The sequence below is a fragment of the Martes martes genome (assembly GCF_963455335.1).
Source record: "Martes martes genome assembly, chromosome: 3".
Lineage (NCBI taxonomy): Eukaryota > Metazoa > Chordata > Mammalia > Carnivora > Mustelidae > Martes > Martes martes.
The window spans coordinates 188,082,585-188,108,458 of record NC_137890.1 but is presented as its reverse complement, the minus strand read 5'-3'; the positions used below and the strand labels follow the sequence as shown (position 1 = coordinate 188,108,458).

Genomic DNA, 25,874 nt, shown 5'->3' with positions numbered 1-25,874 from the left:
TCTCCTTGAGGAACTCAAGAGTTCTACTACAGGGTATCAAAGTCACAGGATAAACCTAGCATACATCTTTCTAGCATTAATTGTATTACATGGTGAAAATTCAAAACATTAATAATTCCACCATGGACATACTACATAGCAGAATGCAAAATTTGTATGTATTTGGGGGCTAAAATTCAAGACATCAGACAGAAAGAGAAAGGTGCTGTGACCCCTTCTTGTTATGCTCCCATACTTGGAGAGGAGAGCAGCAGAGGGGAGCAATGTTACCTGTTATCTTTTTCTTTCTCTAGAGATGTTTTCAGGGAATAGTTCAAGAAGTACTACTTATATTGATACGTTTCCAAAAGACTTTATACCCACTAATGAAAAAAGAAACACACTTTAAATTACTTACCAGATTTTAAAATGCCAAGTTAAGATTCTAGAGAAGATTGCAAACATAGATTTGTCACTAAACTCATTGATTGTAATAATATTGAAATGTCTCACATATCGGGGTGTTACTGGATTTCGACCACCACCTAAATATTAAAAACAATAACTCTTAACAATGTTACTAATGCACACTAGAATATTTTCTCCAATATTTTACAGCATAAAACAACTTGAAAGATGGACAAATTCACAGCATACAAAGAAATTAAGAGTAATTGTTTGGGTAACCCTGACCTAAAAACAGTTTTCCCCCCAACCTCAACACATTGTTTTTCTAGTCAAATTATCTAAGTTCTTGAGTCAGGTCAATTTACTAAAGAAAATCAGACCAGACAGAAAACCACCTTCTCTGTGACTCATACAGCTCAAAGCAGTAAACTAAAAACATCCTCATTACAATACACCATTAAGATACATTATAAAATGGTAATATTGCATGCAATATTGGCAAACACAACTCATCAAACTTAGATTCCTTCCCACATGGCTGAAGTTCAGCACGATCTTGGCATTTAGCCTAATGCTTTCCCCTCGTCCTAAAATGAATTTCCTGAAGTCTAGTCTATGGGGTTCATGTGGCCACTTCATTGACTGCTTGCATTTTTAAAAATTTAGAGATTGTCTCAGTTTCATAAAATAATGATTACATTTTCAAAGATGAGGGTTTTTAAAAGAGATTGTATTTATTTATTTTGAGAGAGAGAGCATGTATGAGTGGAGGGATGGGCAGAGAGAGAGAGAGAAAATCGCAAGCACACTCCACGCTGTGTGTGTAGCCTGACTCGGGGCTTGATCTCACGATCCTGAGATCACGGCTTGAGTCAAAATCAAGAGCTGGACACTTAACAGACTGAGCTACCCAGAAACCCCTCAAATATGAGGCTTTAATAACTAACTTAGAATGTACCATCATTTAAAAAATCATCGGTATTATTTTCTTTAAATATATAGACAAATCTTATTTTTTTTAGAAAAGATAAGAGAGGCAAACCATAAAATAGACTCAACTGTAGAGAACAAATTGAGGGTTGCTGGAGAGGAGGTGGGCAGGGGGATGGGTTAAATAGGTGATGGAGATTAAGGAGGGCACTGGTGAGAGCACGGGGTGTTGCATGTACGTGGATGAATCACTAAATCCTACACTCGAAAGTAATATTACACTGTATGTTAACTAGATAGAATTTAAATAAAAACTTGAAAGAAAAGAAAAAAAGCATTTGAAGTGGCCCAGGAAGTGTGCTGAGAGCAATTACTGACTCAGAGCAACCTGACTGGGTTACAGGTCAAAAGGTCAGGGGGTCAGGAGGCAAATACCAATGAGGTTCCCTGAAGACATGATATATGGAGAAAAGGAATTTTTAAAGACCAGAATACTAGCTTCAGTTCAGGAAAGAAAAAAAAAAATAAACAAACAGTTAAGAATGTCCAGTTTGTTGAATCAAGCCACTATTACCCCATCATAAAAAAGTTTCCCCTGCATAGATTCTTTCAAGTTTATCAATTTCCCTTGGGAAATGTACAGAATCTTTAAGGGTTAATTCTTTTGGCTATTTGCTGCTTAAATTCCTCTTAACAGCCTGTCTAAATCCAAAGACTCACTTTAATGGGACTTGATTGGGGAAGGAACAAGGATTTCATACAGTTGAAGAATTAAGGAGTATAACACAGGGAAGTGAGCTGCTTCACAGGGATCTGGGTCCTTAGAATACAGAGAAAGGAAGTGCAAAGTCCCAGAAGGTGGGAGAAAAAGGATCTGGAAGAATTGGTAGGAGAATGGCTCCAAGGAAGGCACCCAGTTTGTAGTGTTGACCATTGTAGTACATTCCGATAGGTCCCAAAGTATACACAAAGAAGACATATACACAAGAAATTGTAACGCAGATAATCCAGTTGGGTCTCTTTCTTTCTCTAACCATCTCTCTAGGTATAGCCACAGTGATAGTCAATTTTAGTAATCACAAACTCAGAAGACGTACCTGGAGGTCCCATAGCGCACATGATTTGAATGTCTACTAGTTTAATCATAGAACAATCTTTTAGGTCATACCAATTCCAGTGATCTAACCATTGTCTAAGCAACTCAATGGGAGGCTGAGCCCCATATACTTCCCGAGCAGGCATATTGACATCATCTACAAAGACAACCTGAGAGTAAAAAGAGAAGCAATAATAAAAAATATTAACACCTTAGTATATTGTCCTATTGTGTAGACGGTGTTGAGGCAAAGAATTAGATTATCTTCTTGTACATACATATGTGAGAAGTGATGGTCTCTTTTCAAATAAAAAATAATATTCCCTAGCATCCATGCTTCTAAGGAATTGGGAAAGTCTCATTACTAACCTTTCTAGGTTAAGAATTGAGGATTAATTCATCCTCTCACCCAATTTGTTTATCAATATGCCTCTTCTTTTTCCTTGTACAACTTCAATACATTAAAGTAAATGAGAAAGGTAGGATTTTAAAAATGATTATAACATTGGAGTGGTGACAAGTGAGGTTCAGAAGGGTATTTGTGGCAGAGGAACACAGAGAAGTCAATTGATAGTTGGGTTGTTTAAAGGTCTAGAGGAGCAAGCAGCAAGACTCTGCTGAGTAAAAATGTTCATCAGAGAATTAGAAAGGTAGATAATTTCCTAGATGAATATTCTACTTTTTAATTCAAAGGGCAATTGCTTGTTTTTAATGTCAAGTTGCCTAATGCACATGCAAATATGAACAGACTTTAAGGAAAATTGATTCAAAATTAGTGATTAAAGGGGTGCCTGGCTAGCTCAGTGAGCAGAGCGTACAAGTCTTCATTTTGGGGTTGTAAGTTCGAGCCCCATGTTGAGTGTAGAGGCTCCTTAAAAATAAAATCTTGAAAAAAAATTGTGATTTAAAAAAAACAACAACATACAAAAAGATGTCAAGTCCTAGTATACAGCTGGTTTCCTTGTTCTGACTGTTCCAGGGGACATGAAGAAGACCCGCGCCATACCATATGTATAGAAACAGAGAACAATTACCATTCTCTTGCCCAAAGGAGGACCAAAAACTCCCTTTCTTCTTTTGTCCAGTTTCGACATGATAATATTCTGAGTCTGAGCTGCTGTAGTTTGTGCCGAGAAGTTAATCAGCAGAGGCTTGTAGATTTCTTTATTGAGTTGATTTAGAAGAAAATTCTATATAACAGGAAATAATAAAAGGAACCTTAGTTGGAATTATGCCCTGACGTTTCAAAATAAACACGAAGCATCATTGTCAACACACTTGAATTTAGAGTGTCCTAACACTGTGGGAGAAGAGATGGAATCGGTAGAGGTGACAGTTGCCACACCAGTGGTTTGTCCCTGTTTGTCCACGCCCTGTGCACGTGGCTTCTCTAATTTCCAAAGCCACCACACAGAGTACACTTGTCTTCTTAATGTTAAGTCATAGGGACTCCGAGGCTAAGCATGGTCTCGGGGTGGGGCAAGAATTCCGATTGCTATGTGTCTCTTTCCAGATTAATGTTCATTTTATTATAGTTTATCTTTCCACTTACACACCGAGTTTTCTGACTTATTAGTGAGGAAGCTTAAATTGTATAACTGCATATTCAAAATGGATTTCATGGGAAAGCAGGTGCAGTCACACTGATTCTGAATCAAGGTGTTGTGTTCTATAAATCATCTTATAAAAGAATAACGACATAGGAGAATATTTACATTCTGTTAGGTAGAAAAAATGAACTAAATTGCGAAGTATGTTCCCCATTTTGTAAAAAGTTTTGTTTTGTTTGTTTGTTTTTGCCTGGGCAGTTTTCATGCCTGGGCTGAATTTGAGATGAGGATACAAATGACAGGAGGCTTTATTTTTCTCCAAGCACTGCCTTTAACAATGTCAAGTCTCCATTCCTTGACTCTTGATGATATCTTGGGTAAATCCCTTAGCTTTCTGTATACGCTCAGAAAGATCTTTTTTTTTTTTTGTATTTTTTCTAATTTAAATTCATGTTAGTTAATGTATAACGTAGTATTGGTTTCAGGAGTAGAATTTAGTGATTCATCACTTACGTATAACACCCAGTGTTCATCACAAGTGCCTCCTTAATGCCCATTACCCATTTAGCCCATCCAAACCCACTGTTTGTTGCCTATGGTTAAGAGTCACTTATAGTTTTACGGTTTACCTTACTCTCTGTTTTTTAAGATTATTTATGTTTTAGAGAGAGATGCGCAGGGGGAGAAACAGAGAAAAAGGGAGGGAGGGAGGGCGGGAGAAAGGGAGGCGGAGAGAGCAGACACCCCACTGGGTATGCAGCCCCACATAGGGGCTCGAGCTCATGACCCCAAGATCATGACCTGAGCTGAAATCAAAAGCTGGATGGCCCAACCACCTGAACCACCCAGGCACCCCTCCCTCTCTGTTTTTATTTTCTTTTTCCTTCCCTTCATCTGTTTTGTTTCTTAAGTTCCACAGATGAGTGAAACCACTTGGTATTTGTCTTTTTTCTGACTGACTTACTTTGCTTAGAATATACTCCAGATCCATCCATGTTTTGCAAATGGCAAGATCTCATTCTTTTTGATGACTGAGTAATATTCCTCTGTGTGTGTGTGTGTGTGTGTGTGTGTGTGTGTGTGTGTGTGTACCACATCTTTATCCATTTATCAGTTGATGGACATTTGAGCTCTTTCCATCATTGGGCTATTGTTGATAATGCTGCTATAAACACTGGGGTGCACGTGTTCCCTCAAATCGTCATTTTTGAACCCTTTGAATAAACACTAGCAACCCAATTGCTGGGCTGTAGGCTAGTCCTGTTTTTAAATTTTTGAGGACCCTCCACGCTGTTTTCCAGAGTGGCTGCACTAGTTTCGCATTCCCACCAACAGTGTAAGAAGATTTCCCTTTTCCCCCAACCTTGCCAACATCTGTTGCTTCCTGAGTGGTTAATTTTAGTCATTCTGACTGGTGTAAGGTGATATATCATTGTGGTTTTGATTTGTATTTCCCTGATGCCAAGTGATATTGAGTACTTTTCCAGGTGTCTGTTAGCCATTTGTATGTCTTCTTTGGAGAAATGTCTATTCATGTCCTTTGCCCATTTCTTTACTGGATTATTTATATTTGGGGTATTGATTTTAATGAGTTCTTTATAGGTTCTAGATACTAGCCCTTTAACTGGTATGTCATTTGCAAATATCTTCTCCCATTCTGTAGGGTTGCCGTTTAGTTTTGTTGACTGTTTCCTTTGCTGTGCAGAAGATTTTAACTTGATGAAGTCCTAGTAGTTCATTTTTGCTTTTGTTACCCCAGGCTCTGGAGATACATCTAGCAAGAAGTTGCTATGGCCGAGGTCAAAGAAGTTGCTGCTGCCTGTGTTCTCCCCTAGGATGCTGATGTTTGCCTGTCTTACATTGAAGTCTTTCATACATTTGAACCTATTTTTGTGTATGGTGTACCAATGTGGTCCAGTTTCATTCTTTTGCATGCCACTGTCCCGCTTTCCCAATACCGTTTGTTGAAGAGACTATCTTTTTTCCACTGGATATTCTTTCCTGCTTTGTCAAAGATTAGTTGATCATAGAGTTATAGGTCCATTTTTGGGTTCTTTATTCTGAACCGTTGATCTATGTGTCTGGTTTTGTGTTAGTACCATATTATATTTATGACCACAGCTTTTTAATACAGCTTTAAGTCTGGCATTGTGATACCTCTAGCTTCGCTTTTCTTTTTCAACAGTCCTCTGGCTATTCAGGGTCTTTTCTGATCCCATACAAATTTTAGGATTATTTGTTTTTGTTCTGTGAAAAATTCTGGTGGTATTTTGATAGAGATTGCATTAAATGTGTAGATTGCTTTGGGTAGTATAGACATCTTAGCAATATTTATTCTTCCAATCCATGAGCATGGAATGTTTTTCCATTTCTTTGTGTTCTCTTCAATTTCCTTCATCAGTGTTCTATAGTTTTCAGCATACACATCTTTTATCTCATTGGATAGGTTTATTCCTAGTTATCTTATGGTTTCTGGTGCAATTGTCAATGGCATTGATTCCTTTTCTGCTGCTTCATTATTGGTATATAGAAATGCAACAGATTTCTGTACATAGATTTTATATCCTGCCACTTTGCTGAATTCATATATTAGTGCTAGCAATGTTTTGGTGGAGTCTTTTGGGTTTTCCACATAGAATATCATATTGCCTGCAAAGAGTGAAAGTTTGACTTCTTCTTTGCCAAACTGAATGACTTTTATTTCTTTTTGTTGCCTGATTGCTAAGGCCAGGACTTCCAGTCCTATGATGAACAATAGTGGTGAGAGCGGACATCCTTGTCATGTTCCTGACCCTAGGGGGGAAGCTTTTATTTTTTTCCCCATTAAAAATGATATTCACTGTGGGTCTTTCTCATAGGGCCTTTATGACATTGAGGTATGTTCCTTCTATCCCTTCTTTCTTGAGGGTTTTTATCAAGAAAGGATGTTATATTTTGTCAAATGCTTTTTTTTTTTACATCTATTGAGAGGATCATATAGTTTTTACCCTTTCTTTTATTAATATGGTGTATCACATTGATTGATTTGCGGATATTGAATCACCCCTGCAGCCCAGGAATAAATCCCACTTGATCATGATGAATAATCCTTGTAATGTACTGTTGGATTCTACTAGCTAGTATCTTGTTGAGAATTTTTGCATCCATGTTCATCAGGGATATTGGTCTGTAATTCTCTTTTTTAGTGGGGTCTTTGTCTAGTTTTGGAATCAAGGTAATGCTGGGCTCACAGAAAGAGTTTAGAAGTTTTATTTCCATTTCTCTTTTTGGAACAGCTTCGGAAGATGTACTAATTCCTCTTTAAATGTTTGGTAAAATTCCCCTGGGAAGCTATGGCCCAGGACTCTTGTTTGTTGGGAGATTTTTGATTACTTATTCAATTTCTTTGCTGGTTATAAGTTTGTTCAAATTTTCTATTTATTCCTGTTTCAGTTTTGGTAGTTTATCTGTTTCTAGGAATTTCTAGGAATTTATTCATTTCTTTCAGATTGTCCAATTTTTGGCATATCATTGCTCATAATAATCTCTTATAATTATTTGTATTTCTGCATTGTTGGCTTTGATCTCTCCTCTCTCATTTGTGATTTTATTTACTTGGGTCCTTTCTCTTTTCTTTTTGTTAAGTCTGAGTGGGGCTTATCAATTTTGTTAATTCTTTCAAAGAATGAATTCCTAGTTTTGTTGATCTGTTCTGCTGGGTTTTAAAATTTTCTATATCATTTATTTCTTCTCTAATTTTTTTCCCCTCTTTTTGGTTTTAGGCTTTATTTGTTATTCTTTTTCCAGCTCCTTTCGGTGTAAGGTTAAGTTGTGTATTTGAGACTTTTTTCCTTCTTGAAGTAGGCCTCTGTTGCTGTATGCTTCCCTCTTATGACTGCCTTTGCTGTGTCCCAAAGGTTTTAGACTGTTGTGTTTAAATTTTCTTTTGCTTCTGTGTATTTTTTTAGTTCTTCTCTAATTTCCTATTCATTCCTTAGTAGGATGTTCTTTAACCTCCATGTTTTGTCGTCTCTCCAAACCTTTTCTTGTGGTTGTTCAAGTTTCATAGCACTGTCGTCAGAAAATATGCATGGTATGATCTCAATCTTTTTGTACTGATTAAGCTTGATCTGTGACACCGTATGTGATCTATTCTGAAGAATGTTCCATGTCCACTTGAAAAGAATGTATATTCTACTGCTTTAGGATGAAATGTTCTAAACATCTGAGCATCTGTTAAGTCTATGTGGTCCACTGTGTCAGTCAAAGCCACTCTTTCCTTGTTGATCTTCTGCTTAGATGATCTGTCCATTGCTCTGAGTGGGGTGGCAAATTTCCCACTATCATTGTATTATTATCAATGAATTTCCTTATTAATTGATCTATATATTTGGGTGCTCCAAATTTGGGGGCAAAATATTTACAATTTTTCAATCTTCTTGTTGGGTAGACCCCTTTATTAGGATATAATGCTCTTCTTCATCTCTCATTACAGTCTTTGGTTTAAAATCGAATTTGCTGAAAAATGTATGGCTACTCCAGCTTTCTTCTGATAACCACTAAATGATAAATGTTTCTTCACCTCAACCCTTCCAATCTCCAAGTGTCTTTGGGTCAAAAATGAGTCTTGTAAGCAGTATATCAATGGATCTTGTGGGTTTTTTATTCATTCTGATACTCTATGTCTTTTGATTGGAGCATTAAGTCCATTTACATTCAGAGTAATTATTGATAGATATGAATTAGTGCCATTGTATTACCTGTACGCTTGCTGTTCCTGTAGATCATCTCTGTTCCTTTCTAGTCTTTGCTGCTTTTGGTCTCTCTTTCCAACTCACAGAGTCCCCTTTAATATTTCTTGCAGGGTTAGTTAAGTGTTCACAAACTCCTTTAGTTTTTGCTTGTCTGGGAAACTCTATCTTTCTTTCTGTTCTGAATGACAACCTTGCTGGATAAAGTATTCTTGGCTGCATATTTTTCCCCTTAGCATGTTAAATATTTCATACCACCTTCTAAGTGCTAAGCTACTGTGCCAAGCTGCTGCTAACCTTATGCATCTAACTGTGTAGGTTAAGGATGTCTTTTCCTTAGCTACTTTCAGAATTCTCTACATTTGTATTTTATAAATTTCACTATGATATGTCTTGGTGTTGACCTATTTTTGTTGATTTTGAGGGGAGTCCTCTGTGCCTCTTGGACTTAAATGTCTGTTTCCTTCTCCAGGTTAGAGAACTTTTCAGCTATAATTTGTTCTAATAAACTTTCTACCGCTTTTCCTCATTCTTCTTCTTCTGGGACTCCTAAAATATGGATATTCTTGTGCTTTATGGAATCACTGAGTTCCCTAAATCTATATTCATGATCTAATAGGCTTCTTTCCCCTATTCTTTTCAGCTTCATTATTTTCCATAATTTCATCTTCTGTATCATCTATTTGTTTCCCTGCTTCTTCCATCTTCACGGTGATTACATACAGTCAGGTTTGCGTCTCAGTCATAGCATTTTTTTATTTCTACCCTGACTAGTTTTTAGGTCTTTTATCTCTGTAGCCAGGGTTTCTCTAGTGTCTCCTATGCTTCTTTCATGTCCAGCCAGTGCTCTTACGACTGCTGTTCTAAATTCTTGTTCAGATACACTGCTTATATCGGTTTTGAGCAAATTCCTGGATGTGACTTCTTCTTGATCTTTTGTGGAGAATTCCTCCATCTTGTCACAATGTTTAGGTTTCTGTCTTTTGTGTGTTATGAAAGCTTGTTATGTTTCTTGCCCCTGAGAGTAAATGTGTATTAAGAAGGAGTCACAGGGGTGCCTGGGTGGCTCGGTGAGTTAAGCCTCTGCCAGCTGCTCAGGTCACGGTCTCAGGGTCCTGGGATCAAGCCCCACGTCCGGCTCTCTGCTCATTGGGGAGCCTGCTTCCCCCTCTCTCTCTGCCTGCCTCTCTGCCTTTGTGATCTCTGTCAAATAAATAAATAAAATCTTAAAAAAAAAAAAAAAAAAAAAGGAGTCACACACTGTCCAGGGCTGGGCACTTCTGAAAATGTTTCTCATGTGTGCTGTTTGCACTCTGCTGTTGTGTTTTGGCTGCTCTTTCCCAGAGGCTGGTCCTCTGCAGAGTTCCTCCTTGCTTGCAATGGGGAGTGTTTAGGTCTTTAACTAGGTATGCTTTGATCTGTTAAAATAAACCTGAAAAAAAAAAAAAGCCTCATGCAAAAAAAAAAAAAAGAAAGAAAGAAAAGAGAGAGAGAGAGAGAGAGAAGGAAAGAGAACAAAAAATCCTACACAATCAAACAAAAAACTATAAACCTGATTCTAAAGTGGAGGGCGGGGTGGGAAAGAAGGAAAAAAGAAAAAAAGAAAAAGAGAGAGAAGCTTGATCCAAAAAAACAAGAAAAGGAAACAAACCAATAAATGAGCAAAAAACCCTATAAGCCCAATTTCCACCCCCCCCCAAAAACAAAAGAAAACTAAAAGAAGTTAAAAAATAAAAAATATTTTTTAAAAAGCCTGGTCCTATTTCCACCAGAACCGAAGCTGACACTTTGGAGCACTCAGTGATCAATAATTTGGTACATGTGCAGGGGTCTGTGCTGTTCCTCCCAGGGAGAGGCCTGCTGCACAGGCTCGTGGCTGGATCTACCTTTGTAAAGATGCTGAGGGGTAGGGTTTGGTGGAATCATCTCCAGCCTCCACTGGAGGCAGTGTTTCTCTCTAAAGTCCAACTGTACTGGTGGGCATGGGTACTGGCGGGCATGGGTACTGGCAGGGAGAAACTTGGGATGTGTGTAGACGATGGTGTCACCCCATCCTCTCCTCCCCAGGTAGGTGACCTCAGGGCCACCACTGTTCAGGAGACACTCACGTAAATAATCTCCCCTCCTGTGTCCCAGGCCCTCGTCAGGTCACCACACTCAACCCACCTGTGCCCAGGCCATCAGCATGCCTGGTGCCACAGTTCTCCTATGTTTTATCTCTGGCACACAGCTGGAATTTAAAACTCCAAATCTTAAAGGACCCAGCAAGGCACAGACCTACTCTCCTCTAGGGGAGAGGAGACCTAAGCCCAGTACATTCTGTCCCAGAAAAGCAGTCGAATGGACATGGCAGTGCCTGGAGTCTATGGTGAAGCACAGTGAAAAGTTCTCACGAGGTTATCTGCCCTCAGCCAGCACCTCTGTCCCCTGCTGCTGAATGGCCACTCAGCGGCACATTTGGAGAGGCCATGCCCTCTTCCAAATGTCCCCTGGGAAGATAGACATTTGTTCTCTCCCAGGGTGACCCAGGGGATTCCCACACCATGGTGTCTGGAGCCAGCCCTCCACCTTGCTTTCTCTCCCACTCTCTCCCTCTCTCCCGGACTTCTCACCACAAAAAGGGCCCCTTCCTCTCCATGGCACCACAGCTTTTCTCTCCCCCATTTCAAGTCTCCAAACTTTGCATCTGCCACATTCTCTCCCTCCCATTGGGCAGATTGTTCTCTTAATCCTCAGATCAATTTCCTAATTGTTCATAATGATCTGATGTTGATCCAGCCGTGTTTGTGGGTCAAGGCAAGCCCGGGGTCCCCCTACCACTCCACCATCATAACTCCTCCCTCCAGAAAGATCTTTTTTTTTTTTTAAAGATTTTATTTATTTATTTGACAGACAGAGATCACAAGTAGGCAGAGAGGCAGGCAGAGAGAGAGGAGGAAGCAGGCTCCCCGCTGAGCAGAGAGCCCGATGTGGGACTCGATCCCAGGACCTTGGGATCATGACCTGAGCCGAAAGCAGAGGCTTTAACCCACTGAGCCACCCAGGTTCCCCAGAAAGATCATTTTTTAACCCTGGTCAAACCAAACCTTGACTTAAAATCTCAGTTTAAACTTCTCCCTTCCCTGCTCTTGGATATTCCCTGATGCATACTGCATGTAAATTACGATAAGGGCGCCATCACAATCTTTTGTGGAAGACATTATTCAGTAAATGATACCAGGACACCTGTTTAACTACATGCCCAAATATAGTTCAAAAAGATTAGCAGATTAAATCAAAATATAAAATCAGTAAAGAACCGGAAACAGGTGCTGTCATAAAGTGGGTGAAGGTGTGCTGACTGAGAGCCTGTGATGTGAGGGACCACTGATGGCTTCTTTGGGCTCCTCTACTTGCTTTCGCCTGTCTTCCCACCCACTGCTGGATGGGGGACAGAGCGAGACGGAGAGAGACAAGAGTCCTGTCTTACTGGCACCATTGTCGTTCTCTCTTAGCTAGTGCAGTCTTGCCTGCTGTCATGGAAATCTTCCAAATGTTTGCTCTTTTAGAGGAGCAGAGCTGCTAGGTCTTTAGCAACTCCAAAGAGACACCCACACTGTACAGTTCTCGGCCGTAAGAGAACTGATGGAGCTCCCACGCTGCTGTGGGCCGTCGTGGAGCCCCAAGAAAGCCCATGAAGCCCACTGGTCTTCCACACTGTCCAGGTGACCCTGGAGAAACCTGCACTCACCTCTCATGACAAAGCTGTGGGTGCTACTCACTATTAGCTCCAGCCAGTTTCTGCCTTTAGAAATCTGCAACGAGGGGCAAGAACTGGTCTTTGTCCACCATGACCTTCCAAATACAAGGGAACCAAGACTATGTAGAGCTACTGAGATTTTGGACATTATCTGCTAGAGCAGCTAGCATTTTCTTACCAAACACACAATGGGTATGATTCCAGAAGTCAAAGAATATCATTTTTATTACTACATAGTAATCCTCCATATACTAAACAATTTTGGAAATTAAGAATTAAACACCTCTTCCTTTCAAGGGATATGAAATCTTCATCCTAATGAGCTATTTTAAAGGTACAATAATTTAAAAAGGTATAATAATTTAGTGTTATAAAATGGAATCATATCTTTAGTCCATTTCTAAAATAAAGAGGCAGTTAAGAATTCTCTGTGGCTACAACATCAACATATTTTAATACTTAAAAATATGAAACCTACTATTTCAGGTAGTTAAAAAATAACATTCTTAAGAATATCATGGACATTGTAACATGTAGATTTCTTCAATACTTACAATAATATAAACGCTCTTTCCAGTTCCTGTTGGTCCTACAAATATTGAAGGCTTTTGATGGGTGGTCAACAATTCCATTAAAGCAGAGCATCGCACTGTGTCCAGAGTTGGTACAATTATTTCATTAAACATCACATCCTTAGGAATTTGAGGAGCTTCTGCCAATTTCTTTATCCATGGTTCCCATTTTCCTATTCCCTGTTTATAATAAACAGCCAAATGATAAATGTTATGTTATAAAATAATTTTAAAATCTCTGTTATTCTGTGCCATTATAGAAAAGATCAAAGATCAAGACCAAAAACAAAACAAAACAAAACAAAACAAAAACCACTGACATTTACATATTCGTTTTTATCCTTTAAAACACTTTAAATGTGAAAGTTAACTTTTGTGTTAAACTGAGGAGAAACTAGGCTTTTATATGAATCAAAAAGAAATGACAATGCTGTGATATTTCTGATTGCTGAAACCACTGATTACGTTAAAACCAAAGATCAAAAATTTTGTCCAAATGTTAATTTTTTAATGATACTACGAAACTAGACTAATTAGTATATTAAATAGTAAAGAATTTTATTCAATAAGTGTTAACAAATATAGAATTTTTTTCCCTAGAACATCAACTGCATGTTGCTTGTACTTTTATTAATGGTATATATATCATAAGCTTATCATTTTACGTGAGATTTTTTTAAATTGTGGTTTTAAAAAACTCCTAAAATTTATCTTCAACCATTTTTAAGCATACAGTTCAGTAGTGTTAACTATATTCACCTTGTTGTGCAACAGATATCTAGAATGGATAAGATTTCTTCATGTGAGATTATTATTATGAATTAATATTATACCATATTTTTGCATCCAACTCGTCGACTAAAATTTGTATTTGCTATGCAGTCTTTAGAACAAAAACTTTCAAAAATAACATGTTAACTCTCTTGCTTTAGAAAAACATCACTGCTCTCTTCATCCTTACAGAATTAAATTTAAGATCCTCGTCATTCAAAACACATCAGAATTCAGACTCCTTCCTTCATGCGTCCCACAGTCTAGCCCCATGGATGGACTTACTGTTTTCCAATATGCCCAAGTCCCTGGATCTTCCCACAGGGCACTCTTTTGGCCTAGAGTGTCACATGACACTCTTCTGAAGAGGTTAAGAACTCACCAAGGGCAGCACTGTGACTTACTCATTTTTGTAACCTCTGGCACGAGCTGTGCATATAGTACAGATTTTTTTTTTTTTTTTGAGGAGGGTGATTTCACGTCAAGTTGAAAACTGTATTGCAAGGAAGTAACTAGAACTTTCTAGAACTGAAGAAGAAACAATGTCCTTCCCTTATTCTTGATCATCTTTTCTAAGATGGATATTTTGTCATCATATGGGAAAGGAAGGATTAAGAATCAGAAAACCTGGAGTGAATACTCATTTAAAGATTTTGTGATACTGGGAAGAATCACATAATATCTCCGAGCCCTAATTTCCTCAATGGGAAGATTTATAAAATAATTCTATCTTTCCTATTTCACTGAGATGTTGGGAGACAAATTGAAATGATCGTAGAAAACTTAGTAAACTGCAAGGTGCTCTAAAAATGCAGGGTATTGTTATTAATTGAAATAAAATAAAATTGGCAAATAAAAGGCTACTATCTTGTGGCTGGCAGGGTGAAGAGTGTCTTCTGAGGTGGGCTTGGCGATACATCTCAAGAGCCATAAAAATTTAAAAATTGACACAGCAAATTCCTTTTCTAGGAACTTATTTTAAAGAAACAATCAGATATGTACACAATGCCTTATACAAGAATATTCACTAAAGCAGAAAAAACTAAGAAAAAACAAAAGCAGTTCAATGTGTAAGAGTAGGGAACTGTTTGGATAGATCATGGCCCATCCAGATAATAGCCTCTAGGGAGGCTTTAGAAAAATAACTTTATTAAAGAAATACTGGTGAGATAGAATTATCTTCTGCGGATAGAGTATGAACCAACTTCACTTGAAGCTTCATATTTAAATAGGTATTCCTGAAATCCTCAGTACAGTACTCATGGGAGCTGTTACACATAAATAAGTAAACAAACACCACCCAGCTTTTATTGTCCAGTGCATTTGGGAAGTGTTGAGTTAACATTAACCCAGCTATGTTCCTACAGGACTTCTTAGCACCTGTGATATGCTAACATGCACCATATGAATTCCCAGAGGTACCCTGAAACAGCATGCACCAAGTGCTGGACTAGAGCTCATACTGTGTACTTGTATTTAATGAACACAATAGGCCCATCAGGTGTTAATATTTGTCTTCTTTCTATCGAAGAGAAAAACAAGGTTCAGGAAGATGACTAGTCTAAGGCTATACAGGAAGAAAGTGGCTTTACGACGACTTAAACCCTGATGTGTCTGACTTCAAAGCCAGAGTACCTTCCTCTACGGCTCCATGCTGAGTCTTACGGTAAAAAGTGGTGACAGGGTGGCCCCAGGGCCATGATGTGCTGTGTGTCTCCGAGGGAACTCTGCCTGGTTGGGAGCTGGATATCTTGCTTCAGAGCTCTTACCTCAGGGACAAATTGGTAATCATAAATTGTTCCTTTTTCAGGAAATGGGACAGTTAGTGCTTTTGAAGGCGTCTGTTCCATGCCACTCAGTAATTTAAACTTATTTCGAGTTAGTTCTGAAATTGGGCCTTCCATTAGTTCTCGAAGAATCTTATCAAATTTCAACCGATCATCATCTTTACAGGAAGCTCCGATGGACCAGATCAATGAAAACAGAAAAATGCCCTGCATTGGAGAGATGAGGAGACGAGTGCATTAAAGAATAACTTTAATGTACTCTTGAAGCTTGAATCAGATCAGCCAGATTAATATCTTTGAAAGAAATTTAATAAACTAACACATAATCGTCGGTTATCTCAGGATTTTATAATAATTAGATTTTTAAAAATTGGATTGCGTGTCTTATGAAGTCTTGCTATCAGAAAAGATAATACAATGCAAAATACACTGTGAAACCTTAGAATGATTAGTCTGGGAAATCATGTGATATTTTAAATACATGGAAGGACCCTGATATTTAAAAAGTACGTTGCGATAACTTTTTATTAAGGCATATTTTAATAAGGAATAATCAAACCCCATAATATACGTGCTTTTTAATTTAAATGTTGATAGTGTTTTCTTAAAAGAACAAATTCGTATTTGTTTATTTACCTGTTGTAACAATCTGAGCACGGACTGCATAACTAGACCTATAGCTAGGGATGACAAGACCTAACACTAAAGGAGAAAACCCATTTTCTTTTTCTCTTTTTTTTATTATGTTCAGTTAGCCAACATATAGTACATCATTAGTTTGTGATGCAGCGTTCAACGATTCATTCGTTGCATATAACACCCAGTGCTCATCAAAACGCATGCCCTCCTTAATACCCATCACCCAGCTACGTCGTTCCCCAACCCCTCCTTCTGTAACCCTCAGTCTTTTTTCCTGGAGTCCAGAGTCTCTCATGGTTTGTCTCCTTCTCTGATTTCCAGTTTCCCCTCCCTTTCTCTGCGGTCTTCCATGCCATTCCTTATGTGGTTTCACTCATATGTGGACCATAAGTAATAACACGGAGAAAACCTATTTTTCTGTTTTAAAATCAAATCCCCCTTTTATTTAAGATTATTTATTTGTGAGAGAGTTGGGGGGGGGGAGTAGAAGGGGAGGGGCAGAGGGAGAGACTCTCAAGCAGACTCCCCAGCTGAGCATGAAGCCCAATATGGGGCTCGACTCTGTGACCCTAAATCATGACCTAAGCTGAAATCTAGAGTCAGATGCTTAACTGACTGAGCCTCCTGGGTGTCCCTAAAGCCCCTTTTTAAATGCCAAAACAAGCACAATCTTGACTACTCTTAAAAGTTTTGCACTATACTTCAACACTGTTTGCCTGCTCCTAGATTACTAACAGGCTGTTTCTCTCTGGAAACCATTTAAAACTAAATTAAAAATTAATTTATTTAATAGAATATACGTAATAAGAGCAACACCTTGACCACCTTAGAAGTGCTACCATTAGCAATATATAATTTTTATTAGGGAATATATAAGGGCCATTGATCATTTTATTCCTATTTGAAAAGTGTTTTCATACATATTTCTTTCCTCAATGCTAATATACATTTATATTACACACACATATATACATGCACATATATTTTATTTTTTAGTTTTTTAAGATTTTATTTATTTATTGGACAGAGAGAGAGATCACAAGCAGGCAGAGCAGCAGGCAGGGGTGGGGGAAGCAGGCTCCCCGCTGAGCAGAGAGCCCGACTCGGGGCTCAATCCCAGGACCCTGAGATCATGACCTGAGCCAAGGCAGAGGCTTGGCCCACTGAGCCACCCAGGTACCCCCCCACACACATATATTTTCAACATTTATATCTCAAGAAAAAGGGAAGAAAATCAAAATAAAAAACAAAGAATTATGATTTGAAGGTTGAAGGGGAGGCAAATCTTGTTATCAACTTGTCACTGCTGGGGCACCTGGGTGGCTCAGTCGGTTAAGCATCTACCTCAGCTCGGGGCATGATCCCAGGGTCCTGGAATTGAGCCCTGAGTCAGGGTCTCTGCTCACGGGGGAGCCTGCTTCTTCCTCTCCCTCTGCTCATGAACATACGTGAGCTGCCCCCACCCTCATATAAATGCATAAGATCTTTAAAAAAAAGGTTACTGTTGTCCTGGGGATTGCTAATGTCTGAGGCTGGTTAAATGACCTGTGATCTCAGTAACAGATCTAGCGGTATCACTGGGTTTCACCCAAACCTCATGATGCAATGGAACTGACAGTAGGAGAGCTTCCCTACAAGCACTTACTATTGGGGGCCCAACTTTTTCCTTGCTGTCCAGCCTCTAGTTTCAGGGAGAAAATGAAGTTCCTAATCAGGAAGCATTGGGGAAAGCAGTAGATGTCTTTCTATTGGAAGATTCAAAGGCAATGGACCTTACCTCCAGTAATGAGTACGTTTCTCGATCATTTCTCTCTCTCACTTTGATTTCATCAGTAAAGTTATCCATAAAACAGTCTATCAGGTTCATTAAGGATCGGACTAAGTTTGTATCTGAAGTAGGAGATAATTCCTGAAAAATCAGGGGAAAGTATGTAAAAAAAAATTAACTTCAATTAGGCACTAATGAAAATAGCATCAACTAATACTTATTGAATTTACTTAGTCCTCATGGCCATGGTACCCATGAAAAGGAACTATGATCATCCTCATTTTGCAGGTGGGAAAACTGAGGCACAAATCAATTCCCTAGTCCAGAGTGTGGCGTCACTGGATGTCCTGTCCCACGGATGCACTCTTGAACCATTCCTGCACTGATTCCCAAATTCAAAATTTACTTGTACATGTTCAGTTGTGTTCATCAACGACCTAGAATCTATCTTATACCAATTTTGTAAATCAAAACACTAAAAAAAATCTTTGAGCATTAAAATTAATGAATGTGTTTCCAAACTTATTTTATACATCTTTATAGCAGTCCTCGTAGTAAACTCATTCCTATGAAATAAATTTGCAAGTCTTGAAGAGCCCAAAATGTTCCCAGAGTGCTGTAAAACCATGCACTTTACTTTTTTGGGGGGAGGGGAGGTCTCACCATGACTGTTTATAAAATAATGCAACAGTGTGTACAGCTCCTAACACCATGCACCATACAACAATTTCTCCATGAACAGGTTGTCTTCTTCCCTCCAAGCTTTCTTCCAACCCTTAGAGTGGTACTGTTTCTTGGTTAACACTTAAGAGTTAACTCTCTGAAATGGTCTCAGAAGATTAGAAGCAGCCGATCTCATTTTCAGCCGCTGTCCCAGTAGAAACAGGCAGAAATGACAAAGGAGTTTCTAAAGATTGGACTAAGTATTAGTGACCCAATACTAAAATACGAATAGTTATCACTACAAGTAAGACACTTACTACTACATGGTAACAAGAGGAATTCATAATTTATTTGAGAGGACAAAAGTGCAGAGGGCATTTTAGAAGCTTGTATTAAAGTGTGTTTTCTTGGGGTGCCTGGGTAGCTCCATTGGTTAAGCGACTACCTTTGGCTTAGGTCATGATCCTGGAGTCCTGGGATCGAGTCCCGCATTGGGCTCCCTGCTCAACAGGGAGTCTGCTTCTCCCTCTGACCCTCTCCCCCTCTCATGCTCTCTCTCTCTCTCTCGAGTAAATAAATAAAATTTTTTTAAAAAGTGTGTTTTCTCTTTTGTTACTGAAAAGATAGTTATTACATGGAAAATTCATGTATTCGTAAGACCTACATTCTCTGACAATGCCAGGGTGGGGGTAGGGGGGGGGAGAGCTGTAGCTTATTTTACAAGGGTAACCGTTTTTGAAACATGATTACTTCATACCTTCAACACATTTCATGTTTGCTTGTTGTTTAAATTTTTTAACAACCAAGCTTCTTAAAAGAGCAGCATACCCCACTGTTGTGACCAGGAGCTCCCATATTCAGCCAACTGCCCTGGAGCTCCCTTGCCTCTTTCCTGAAAGTGTTTGGGCCATGCTTGTCCCCAGGATCTTCTTAATCGCCAAATCCAAGGGACACGTGCCAATCCTTTGCTGCTCTGACATGTTAGTGGTTTCTGGTAATACCGACTACTTGCTTCTTAAAAGTCTCTGCCCCCAGAAATTGCGGCCGCACCCAGGATGCTAGTCTTTGCTCTCTTACTTTTCTTTCTCTTTAGGTAATACCCACTGGCAGGATTTTAAATTCTACCTTCCTTATCTGTACCTTGAGCCAAACTTGTGTCTTAAGCTTTTCTATTTTATTTCCAACAGCAGGAGAAATAACTAGGTCTGTGTCCCTGCGTTTGTTCCAGAGCCAAAGTCATCCTAAAAGACCTTTGGTTGACATCTCCCAGAGCAGAAATTAGGCATGCTTTCCCCACAGTTTCCAGCTGGAGAGGGCTTAAGAGCCTGGCTGGAACTCCATCAACTCTCAGAGGCAGGAGATTTCCATTCAGGCTGTCATTTTTCCCCATTGTACCTTTCCCCCCTGCACCAATCCCCTGGATACACTGAAAGAAAGAAAAATGGATTTGGGCTTCTTTCAGTCTTCTACCAGGGACTGACTTTCCTCCCTAAATCCCAGGTTTTTTTAGCCAACAACAGTCACCTCTAAACAAGTAGATGCGCTCATGCTAAGTAGAGCGGATTCCCCACTTAGCCTGCCTAAAGCAACATATTCCTCCATTATTAGCCACTATCTACTTCGTCAGATGTCATAAATGAATTACTTTTAAAAATCGGCCTTTTGCTAATGATAAAATATTACATATTTATTCTAGGAACTTCAAAAAACAAAAAAATATATAAAAATGGAAACTAAAATATAATAGTCGCTGAGAAATGAGAGATAACACTTTAGGATATTTTCACCCAGATGTGGTTAGTGGACCTTTAAGACTTTTTTTTTCTTGAAGGGACTAGATTAGCACCCATATATTCTCTCAAACCCTAAAATGCCTCATTAAATTTTGGGGGGGAGAGTAAGTATATAAATTAAAATCTTTCTACTTTAATCAGAAGTTTTAGTTAAGCCAGTTAAATTATTTTAATATTTGAGCATTGGTATTGACAATAGACAAAATGAATATATTTGGGTGATTTGGATTTTCCATTTATTCAAGTCTTACCATTCTGATTCCTCTTACCTTCGCATGCTTTCTAATAAATTCAACAGAAACTGGGACCATTCTGTCAAATAAGCCTACTATAAATTCTTTCTGCATAAGACTAATCGCAGCAGGTAGAAGATTTATCCAAGACAACATTAATGGTCGCCAGCCTAACATGTGAGGTTCCATGTAAATCATACCACATCTGGAAACCTGGAAAAAGAATAATTGTTTACCATCAAGGTAATGCTTCTGTAAGAAATATGACTTGGTACATCTGTTCCTTATAACCTTCAGAAAATTCTTTTTAAAAGTTTAATTTTATGTAATTTCATGATCTAAATTTTTGTGCATGACTTTACCGATGGCTTTAAAGAGGAAAATATCCCTGACTCTCAGATTTGTCACGGTAGGTCAACAGATAGGTCTGTTCGTAAAGAATTGAAGTACGTTAAAATGAATTCTACTAATGTTTTTCTTTCAAAGTCAAGGTTACTAAGTAATAAAATCATTTATAGCATTTCAAATTTATAAGCAGATGTCAAAATCGAGAACTTACAGTAGCAGGAGAAGCGACTTCCAAATCCATTGGTTCAAAAATAAGATTCATTTGTGGGGACATCTGAATGATCTCCCCACTCATCAGACACAGCTTTTTGTTATCATCCAGCACCGTGTTCATATTCTCAATCCACACCGCATCTACTGGTCCATCAAAGATTAACCATTTCCTATCTGGTGTCTGGTTTAAGCATATGATGAATAAAGGGCAAAAATTACTAGTGATAATATAAGGAAACAGTCCAATAACGTTTCAAAATTTAAAAATGTAACTCCTAAAATTAATTTCACCGTAAAAATGTAAGGGCAGGGGCGCCTGGGTGGCTCAGTGGGTTAAAGCCTCTGCTTTCGGCTCAGGTCATGATCCCATGGTCCTGGGATGGAGCCCCGCATGGGGCTCTCTGCTCAGCAGGGAGCCTGCTTCCCTCTCGCTCTCTCTGCCTGCCTCTCTGCCTACTTGTGATCTCTGTCTGTCAAATAAATAAATAAGTAAATCTTTAAAAAAAATATGTAAGGGCATCTTTTGAATAAAGCATGTGTGTGTTTATGGAGAGAGAGAGAGAGAGTCACTGAAGAAGCCTATATATAAGCCATGGACAAGACAGAAGTATAACATCTTTTCTCAAAATCCCATCTTTTCCAATGTTTCTGGACTCATATATAACACGTTTTAGAAAGCATTATGAGTAAAAGAACATAATTGCCAGAGAAAATAGTTTTCATTGAAAGTATCTGGTTCTATGCAGTATTATGTTCATACAGATTAACTACTCTCGGGTGCCAAATCCAGTTTTTTCTTCCCTCCACGGAACGAATTCACACACACACACGTCCCGCTTGGGTTGAATGGTTTCGTGGTGATACAGGATATCAGTATAAGGCTCAGTCTCACTATGAGAAACGGGACAATATTTGCGCACTGTCTGAACGACAGCAGATGTTCAACGAGTCCCAAGGAATGGCCAGATACTCATGGGGAGCGCCACAGCGGATTCTCCTTTCCAGAGCTTACAAAATCTGCTTTTTTGTGCACACAGACGATGCCTTGGTTCCCTTTCAGCAAATGTGAATTCCGGTTGGAGAGGTGAGGGGTTTGAATGCTCCTCACACCTTCCCAGGCCCTGTCGCCAACCGCTTTAGTCTGCAAGACCGAGGACCTGTCACGGACTCGGGTTGCTCCACGCCCACCCTCAGAAGCCAGCGCTGGCCGCGCTCCGGGAGCGAGGAAGAGCTCATACCTCCGAGATAACCTCAAGGTCAAATTTCCCTTGTCCTGGTGGCTTCCCATGCCCGCTAATCTTCACTTTGGGCAACACGGCAGGTGGCAGAGATGCTGGGCTCTGCGGCCTGAAGGACCTCACTTGTCATTTGGCTTTACTACTCGCCAGCCGTCTGGCTTAGGGTCGGCTCCTTACCCTTCCTGAGACTGAGTATTAATGGGGCAAAACGTCCTGGAAAATGTAATGTATGCTCCGTAACTGAGTATAAAATGGGAGATACCTTGTAATTATTTCTGCATAAATAACGCGACTACATACATTATGTAGGGATGTCACGTGTTAATCCGGGCCAGAGTGCACCCACTGTGAAAAGAACGAACCTGAGAAGTTATATCAATGATCTCACATCCCTGTCTTGTGATTACTTTTATCCTTGAAATTACTAGTAAAGCCTGATATTGGGCAAGATCTCTGCCCCATGAAAGCCAATTCTTATGTTACACTCATTGTCTGAGGTCCTTGAGCCACTTAGAGCAAAGTCGAGCTTTGACACTTTTCTATTATTACACCAACTGAAGGGTCATGATCAGCTGAGTCCTTAAGTGGGTAAAGAACACCAAAGTAAGGACATAGGGTAGGCAGAATAAAGAAAACATTTATTTTTAAAAGATTTAATAAATTTAATGTCTCTAGCCTAGGCCCCTTCTGTTTTAAGACCAGACTTTGTAAGCCGCCTCCCATTCGATCACCCTCTGTGGACAGCCTGCTGACACGCGGCAATCAAGCTAACACTCATCGGTCTGTGGACTCTTTCTCATAAATGTGGGCAACAGCCACTGAGCAGAGTGAGCCCGGGGCCGGCGGGTGCCCGTCCTCATTTACAGCGGTCAGTAGCTGGCACAGCAGGCAGCCCGTTCTCTTCCTCACGCAACAGGGCAGAAGTGTTAGAACTTCAAGACATTGTTTTGTAAAGGTCTGCAATTTCTTGTCTAAGAATTGGCACATACTTAACAGTTAGTGGGTATGACAGAGACAGCAGCCCCAAGGGTGGGCAATGGATGAGCATTACTGAAGGAGCGAAAGCCCCCATGACTCAGTGTTCTCCTTCCTGTAGCATTTAGCCCGAAAAAAAGAGCCAGAAGTGCTTTTCCCTGTCCGTGTTTCTCCTGCTCTCTCTTCCTGTGTACACCGAGGCAAAGGCTCCCGCCAGCCTGGTCTCTGGCATCTTTGTTGGTGCTCACGTGGAAACACTGCCGGACCACCTTGTTTTGTATTTTAAATAAATACCTGGAACTAGAAATATAAACGTTTGTCTGAAACAACTGGGAAAAACAACAACAGAAATTCATCAGAAGGAACTCACAGTCTTTCTGAATGTGCACACTGGAGTGCTGGTACTCACAGCTGAAGCAGCAAACGCTCTGAAACTGACAGCCAGGATGCCATCGGACCACTCGTGAGACACCACGTCAAACTGTCCATACAGCTGACCCATGGTGACAGACTTGGGATTCAACACAGTGATTTGAACTTTGTTCTCCTCCATTAACCCCTTAATGGAAAAAAAAAAGCACATTTATTTAGAAGGATGTTGTCTTTATTCATAAAAAGCATGATTGGATATGTAGAAAATCCTAGATTCTGCAAAGAAACTACCAGAAGCAAGGAGTGCATTTCACAAATTTCCAGCATACAAAGTCAGTTTATCAAGACTGGTTGTATTTTCTCTACAGGGCTAATGAACAACTAAAAAAATAAAATTTTACAAATACCACTTATGATAGTATTTAAAACTCATGAAATACTCAGTAATAAATTAGCAAATTTATTGTTGCAAATAAAGTAGCAAATAAATTAGCAAATTTGCCAACAAATTAGCAAAGCGCTATAAACCTAAAACTACAAAAGGAGAGTTGGAAATTTTTTCTTTTTGTAAAGTGTCAGATGGTACATATTATAGGCTCTTCAAGTTACATACAGTTGGTCACATATTCTCCGTTTCTCTTTCTTTCTGTTTTTTGTTTTGTTTTTTTTATAAATCTTAAAAAATATTACCACTATTCTAAGTTCTCTGGCATTAGAAAACAAGGTTTGGAGACAAATATGGCCTATGGGCTGTAACTGGTTGATGGGTGCTACCAAACATTCTCGGAGAGAAAAAAGAAAAGATCTAAATATAAGCAACCCTGTTCCATTCTCACAGAATCAAAAAGGTAATATTCATAAGTTGTCAATTTTGACCAGAATCTTGAAAGCTGGGAATTATACAAAAGATGTTAACACACTTAGGATATGAGATTTTATGTTTTTAATTAATAGGTGTTATTTTCTTAGAGTAGCTTTAGGTTCAAAGAGAAATTGAGTGGAAAGTACAGAGATTACATATATTCCCTCTGTCCCCCAGATCCCCTGCCATTTCCCCTATTAAAGACTTGCAGTGGGGTGGTATATTATTATGAATGATCAACTTATATTGATACATTATTATCTTTTTAAAGATTTATTTATTTATTTGAGAGAGAGCAAGAACGGGAGAGGCAAAGGAGAGAGAATCTCAAGCAAACTCCGCAGTGATGCGGAGCCCAACACAGGCTCAACCTCACAACTCTGAGATCATGACCTGAGCCAAAACCAAGAGTCAGACACTTAACTCACTGCACCGCTCAGGGGTCCCTGATACATTATTATTAACTAAAGTCCATGGTTGACATTAAGGATCACTCTTGTGATGTATATTCTACAGGTTTTGTCAAATGCATAACGGCACTTATCCATTATTACAGTATCATACAGAATAGCTTCACTGTCCTAAAATCCCCTGTGCTCTCTTATTTGTCATCATTTCTTTTTCTATATGTATAACATAACAAGTGCAACTCTTCCCAAAGCTGCCTTCTGCCCACACCCCCAGGGCTTGGGACACAAACTACCGAACTCAAGAAAAGATGTGGAATAATAACACTAGACAGTAAAACAAACTCGTGGTCTTCACGTTCTTCTCTGTGCCCACCAAGGGGATAACAACGCATCATTCTACACGGGGAGGTATGGGAAAGCTCCGCCATCTTAGTCAGGGAAGTTGTCGCACTAAGGCAAGACTTTTGTCTCAAAAATGCAGCAAGGCTAGTGAGATTCCACAATCAAGATATAATGATCACAAATCCCATTTGGCTACACACACTGAAATATATGAAGTGAAACCACTCAAAATACAAAAAGTAGACAGAAATACAGTATTAGTTGGAGAATTAAAAATAGCCTCATTCCTTTAGCATGTCAAAGTAGGCCAATTTTAAATAAATGATCGTATTATTCACAATCCATGTCTTATACGATCTTTTTTTTTTTTAAAGATTTTATTTATTTATTTGACAGAGCGAGATCACAAGTAGGCAGAGAGGCAGGCAGAGAGAGAGGAAGGGAAGCAGGCTCCCT

The 25,874-nt window shown here is 39.2% G+C and overlaps 1 protein-coding gene across 1 annotated transcript in view; it reads right to left on the bottom strand.

Moving 5' to 3' along the window:
* Positions 1 to 25,874, bottom strand: part of DNAH7 (dynein axonemal heavy chain 7) — a gene marked incomplete at its 5' end in the record, with an annotated part of 250,182 nt that overhangs the window by 127,918 nt on the left and 96,390 nt on the right. Inside the window, 9 exons of the mRNA XM_080799459.1 lie at positions 398 to 524; positions 2,415 to 2,583; positions 3,448 to 3,603; positions 12,987 to 13,184; positions 15,545 to 15,769; positions 17,979 to 18,110; positions 20,695 to 20,871; positions 21,218 to 21,400; positions 23,842 to 23,991. Of these exons, the coding sequence (XP_080655585.1) occupies positions 398 to 524; positions 2,415 to 2,583; positions 3,448 to 3,603; positions 12,987 to 13,184; positions 15,545 to 15,769; positions 17,979 to 18,110; positions 20,695 to 20,871; positions 21,218 to 21,400; positions 23,842 to 23,991 (1,517 nt within the window). The remainder of the gene's footprint in view (positions 1 to 397; positions 525 to 2,414; positions 2,584 to 3,447; positions 3,604 to 12,986; positions 13,185 to 15,544; positions 15,770 to 17,978; positions 18,111 to 20,694; positions 20,872 to 21,217; positions 21,401 to 23,841; positions 23,992 to 25,874) is intronic.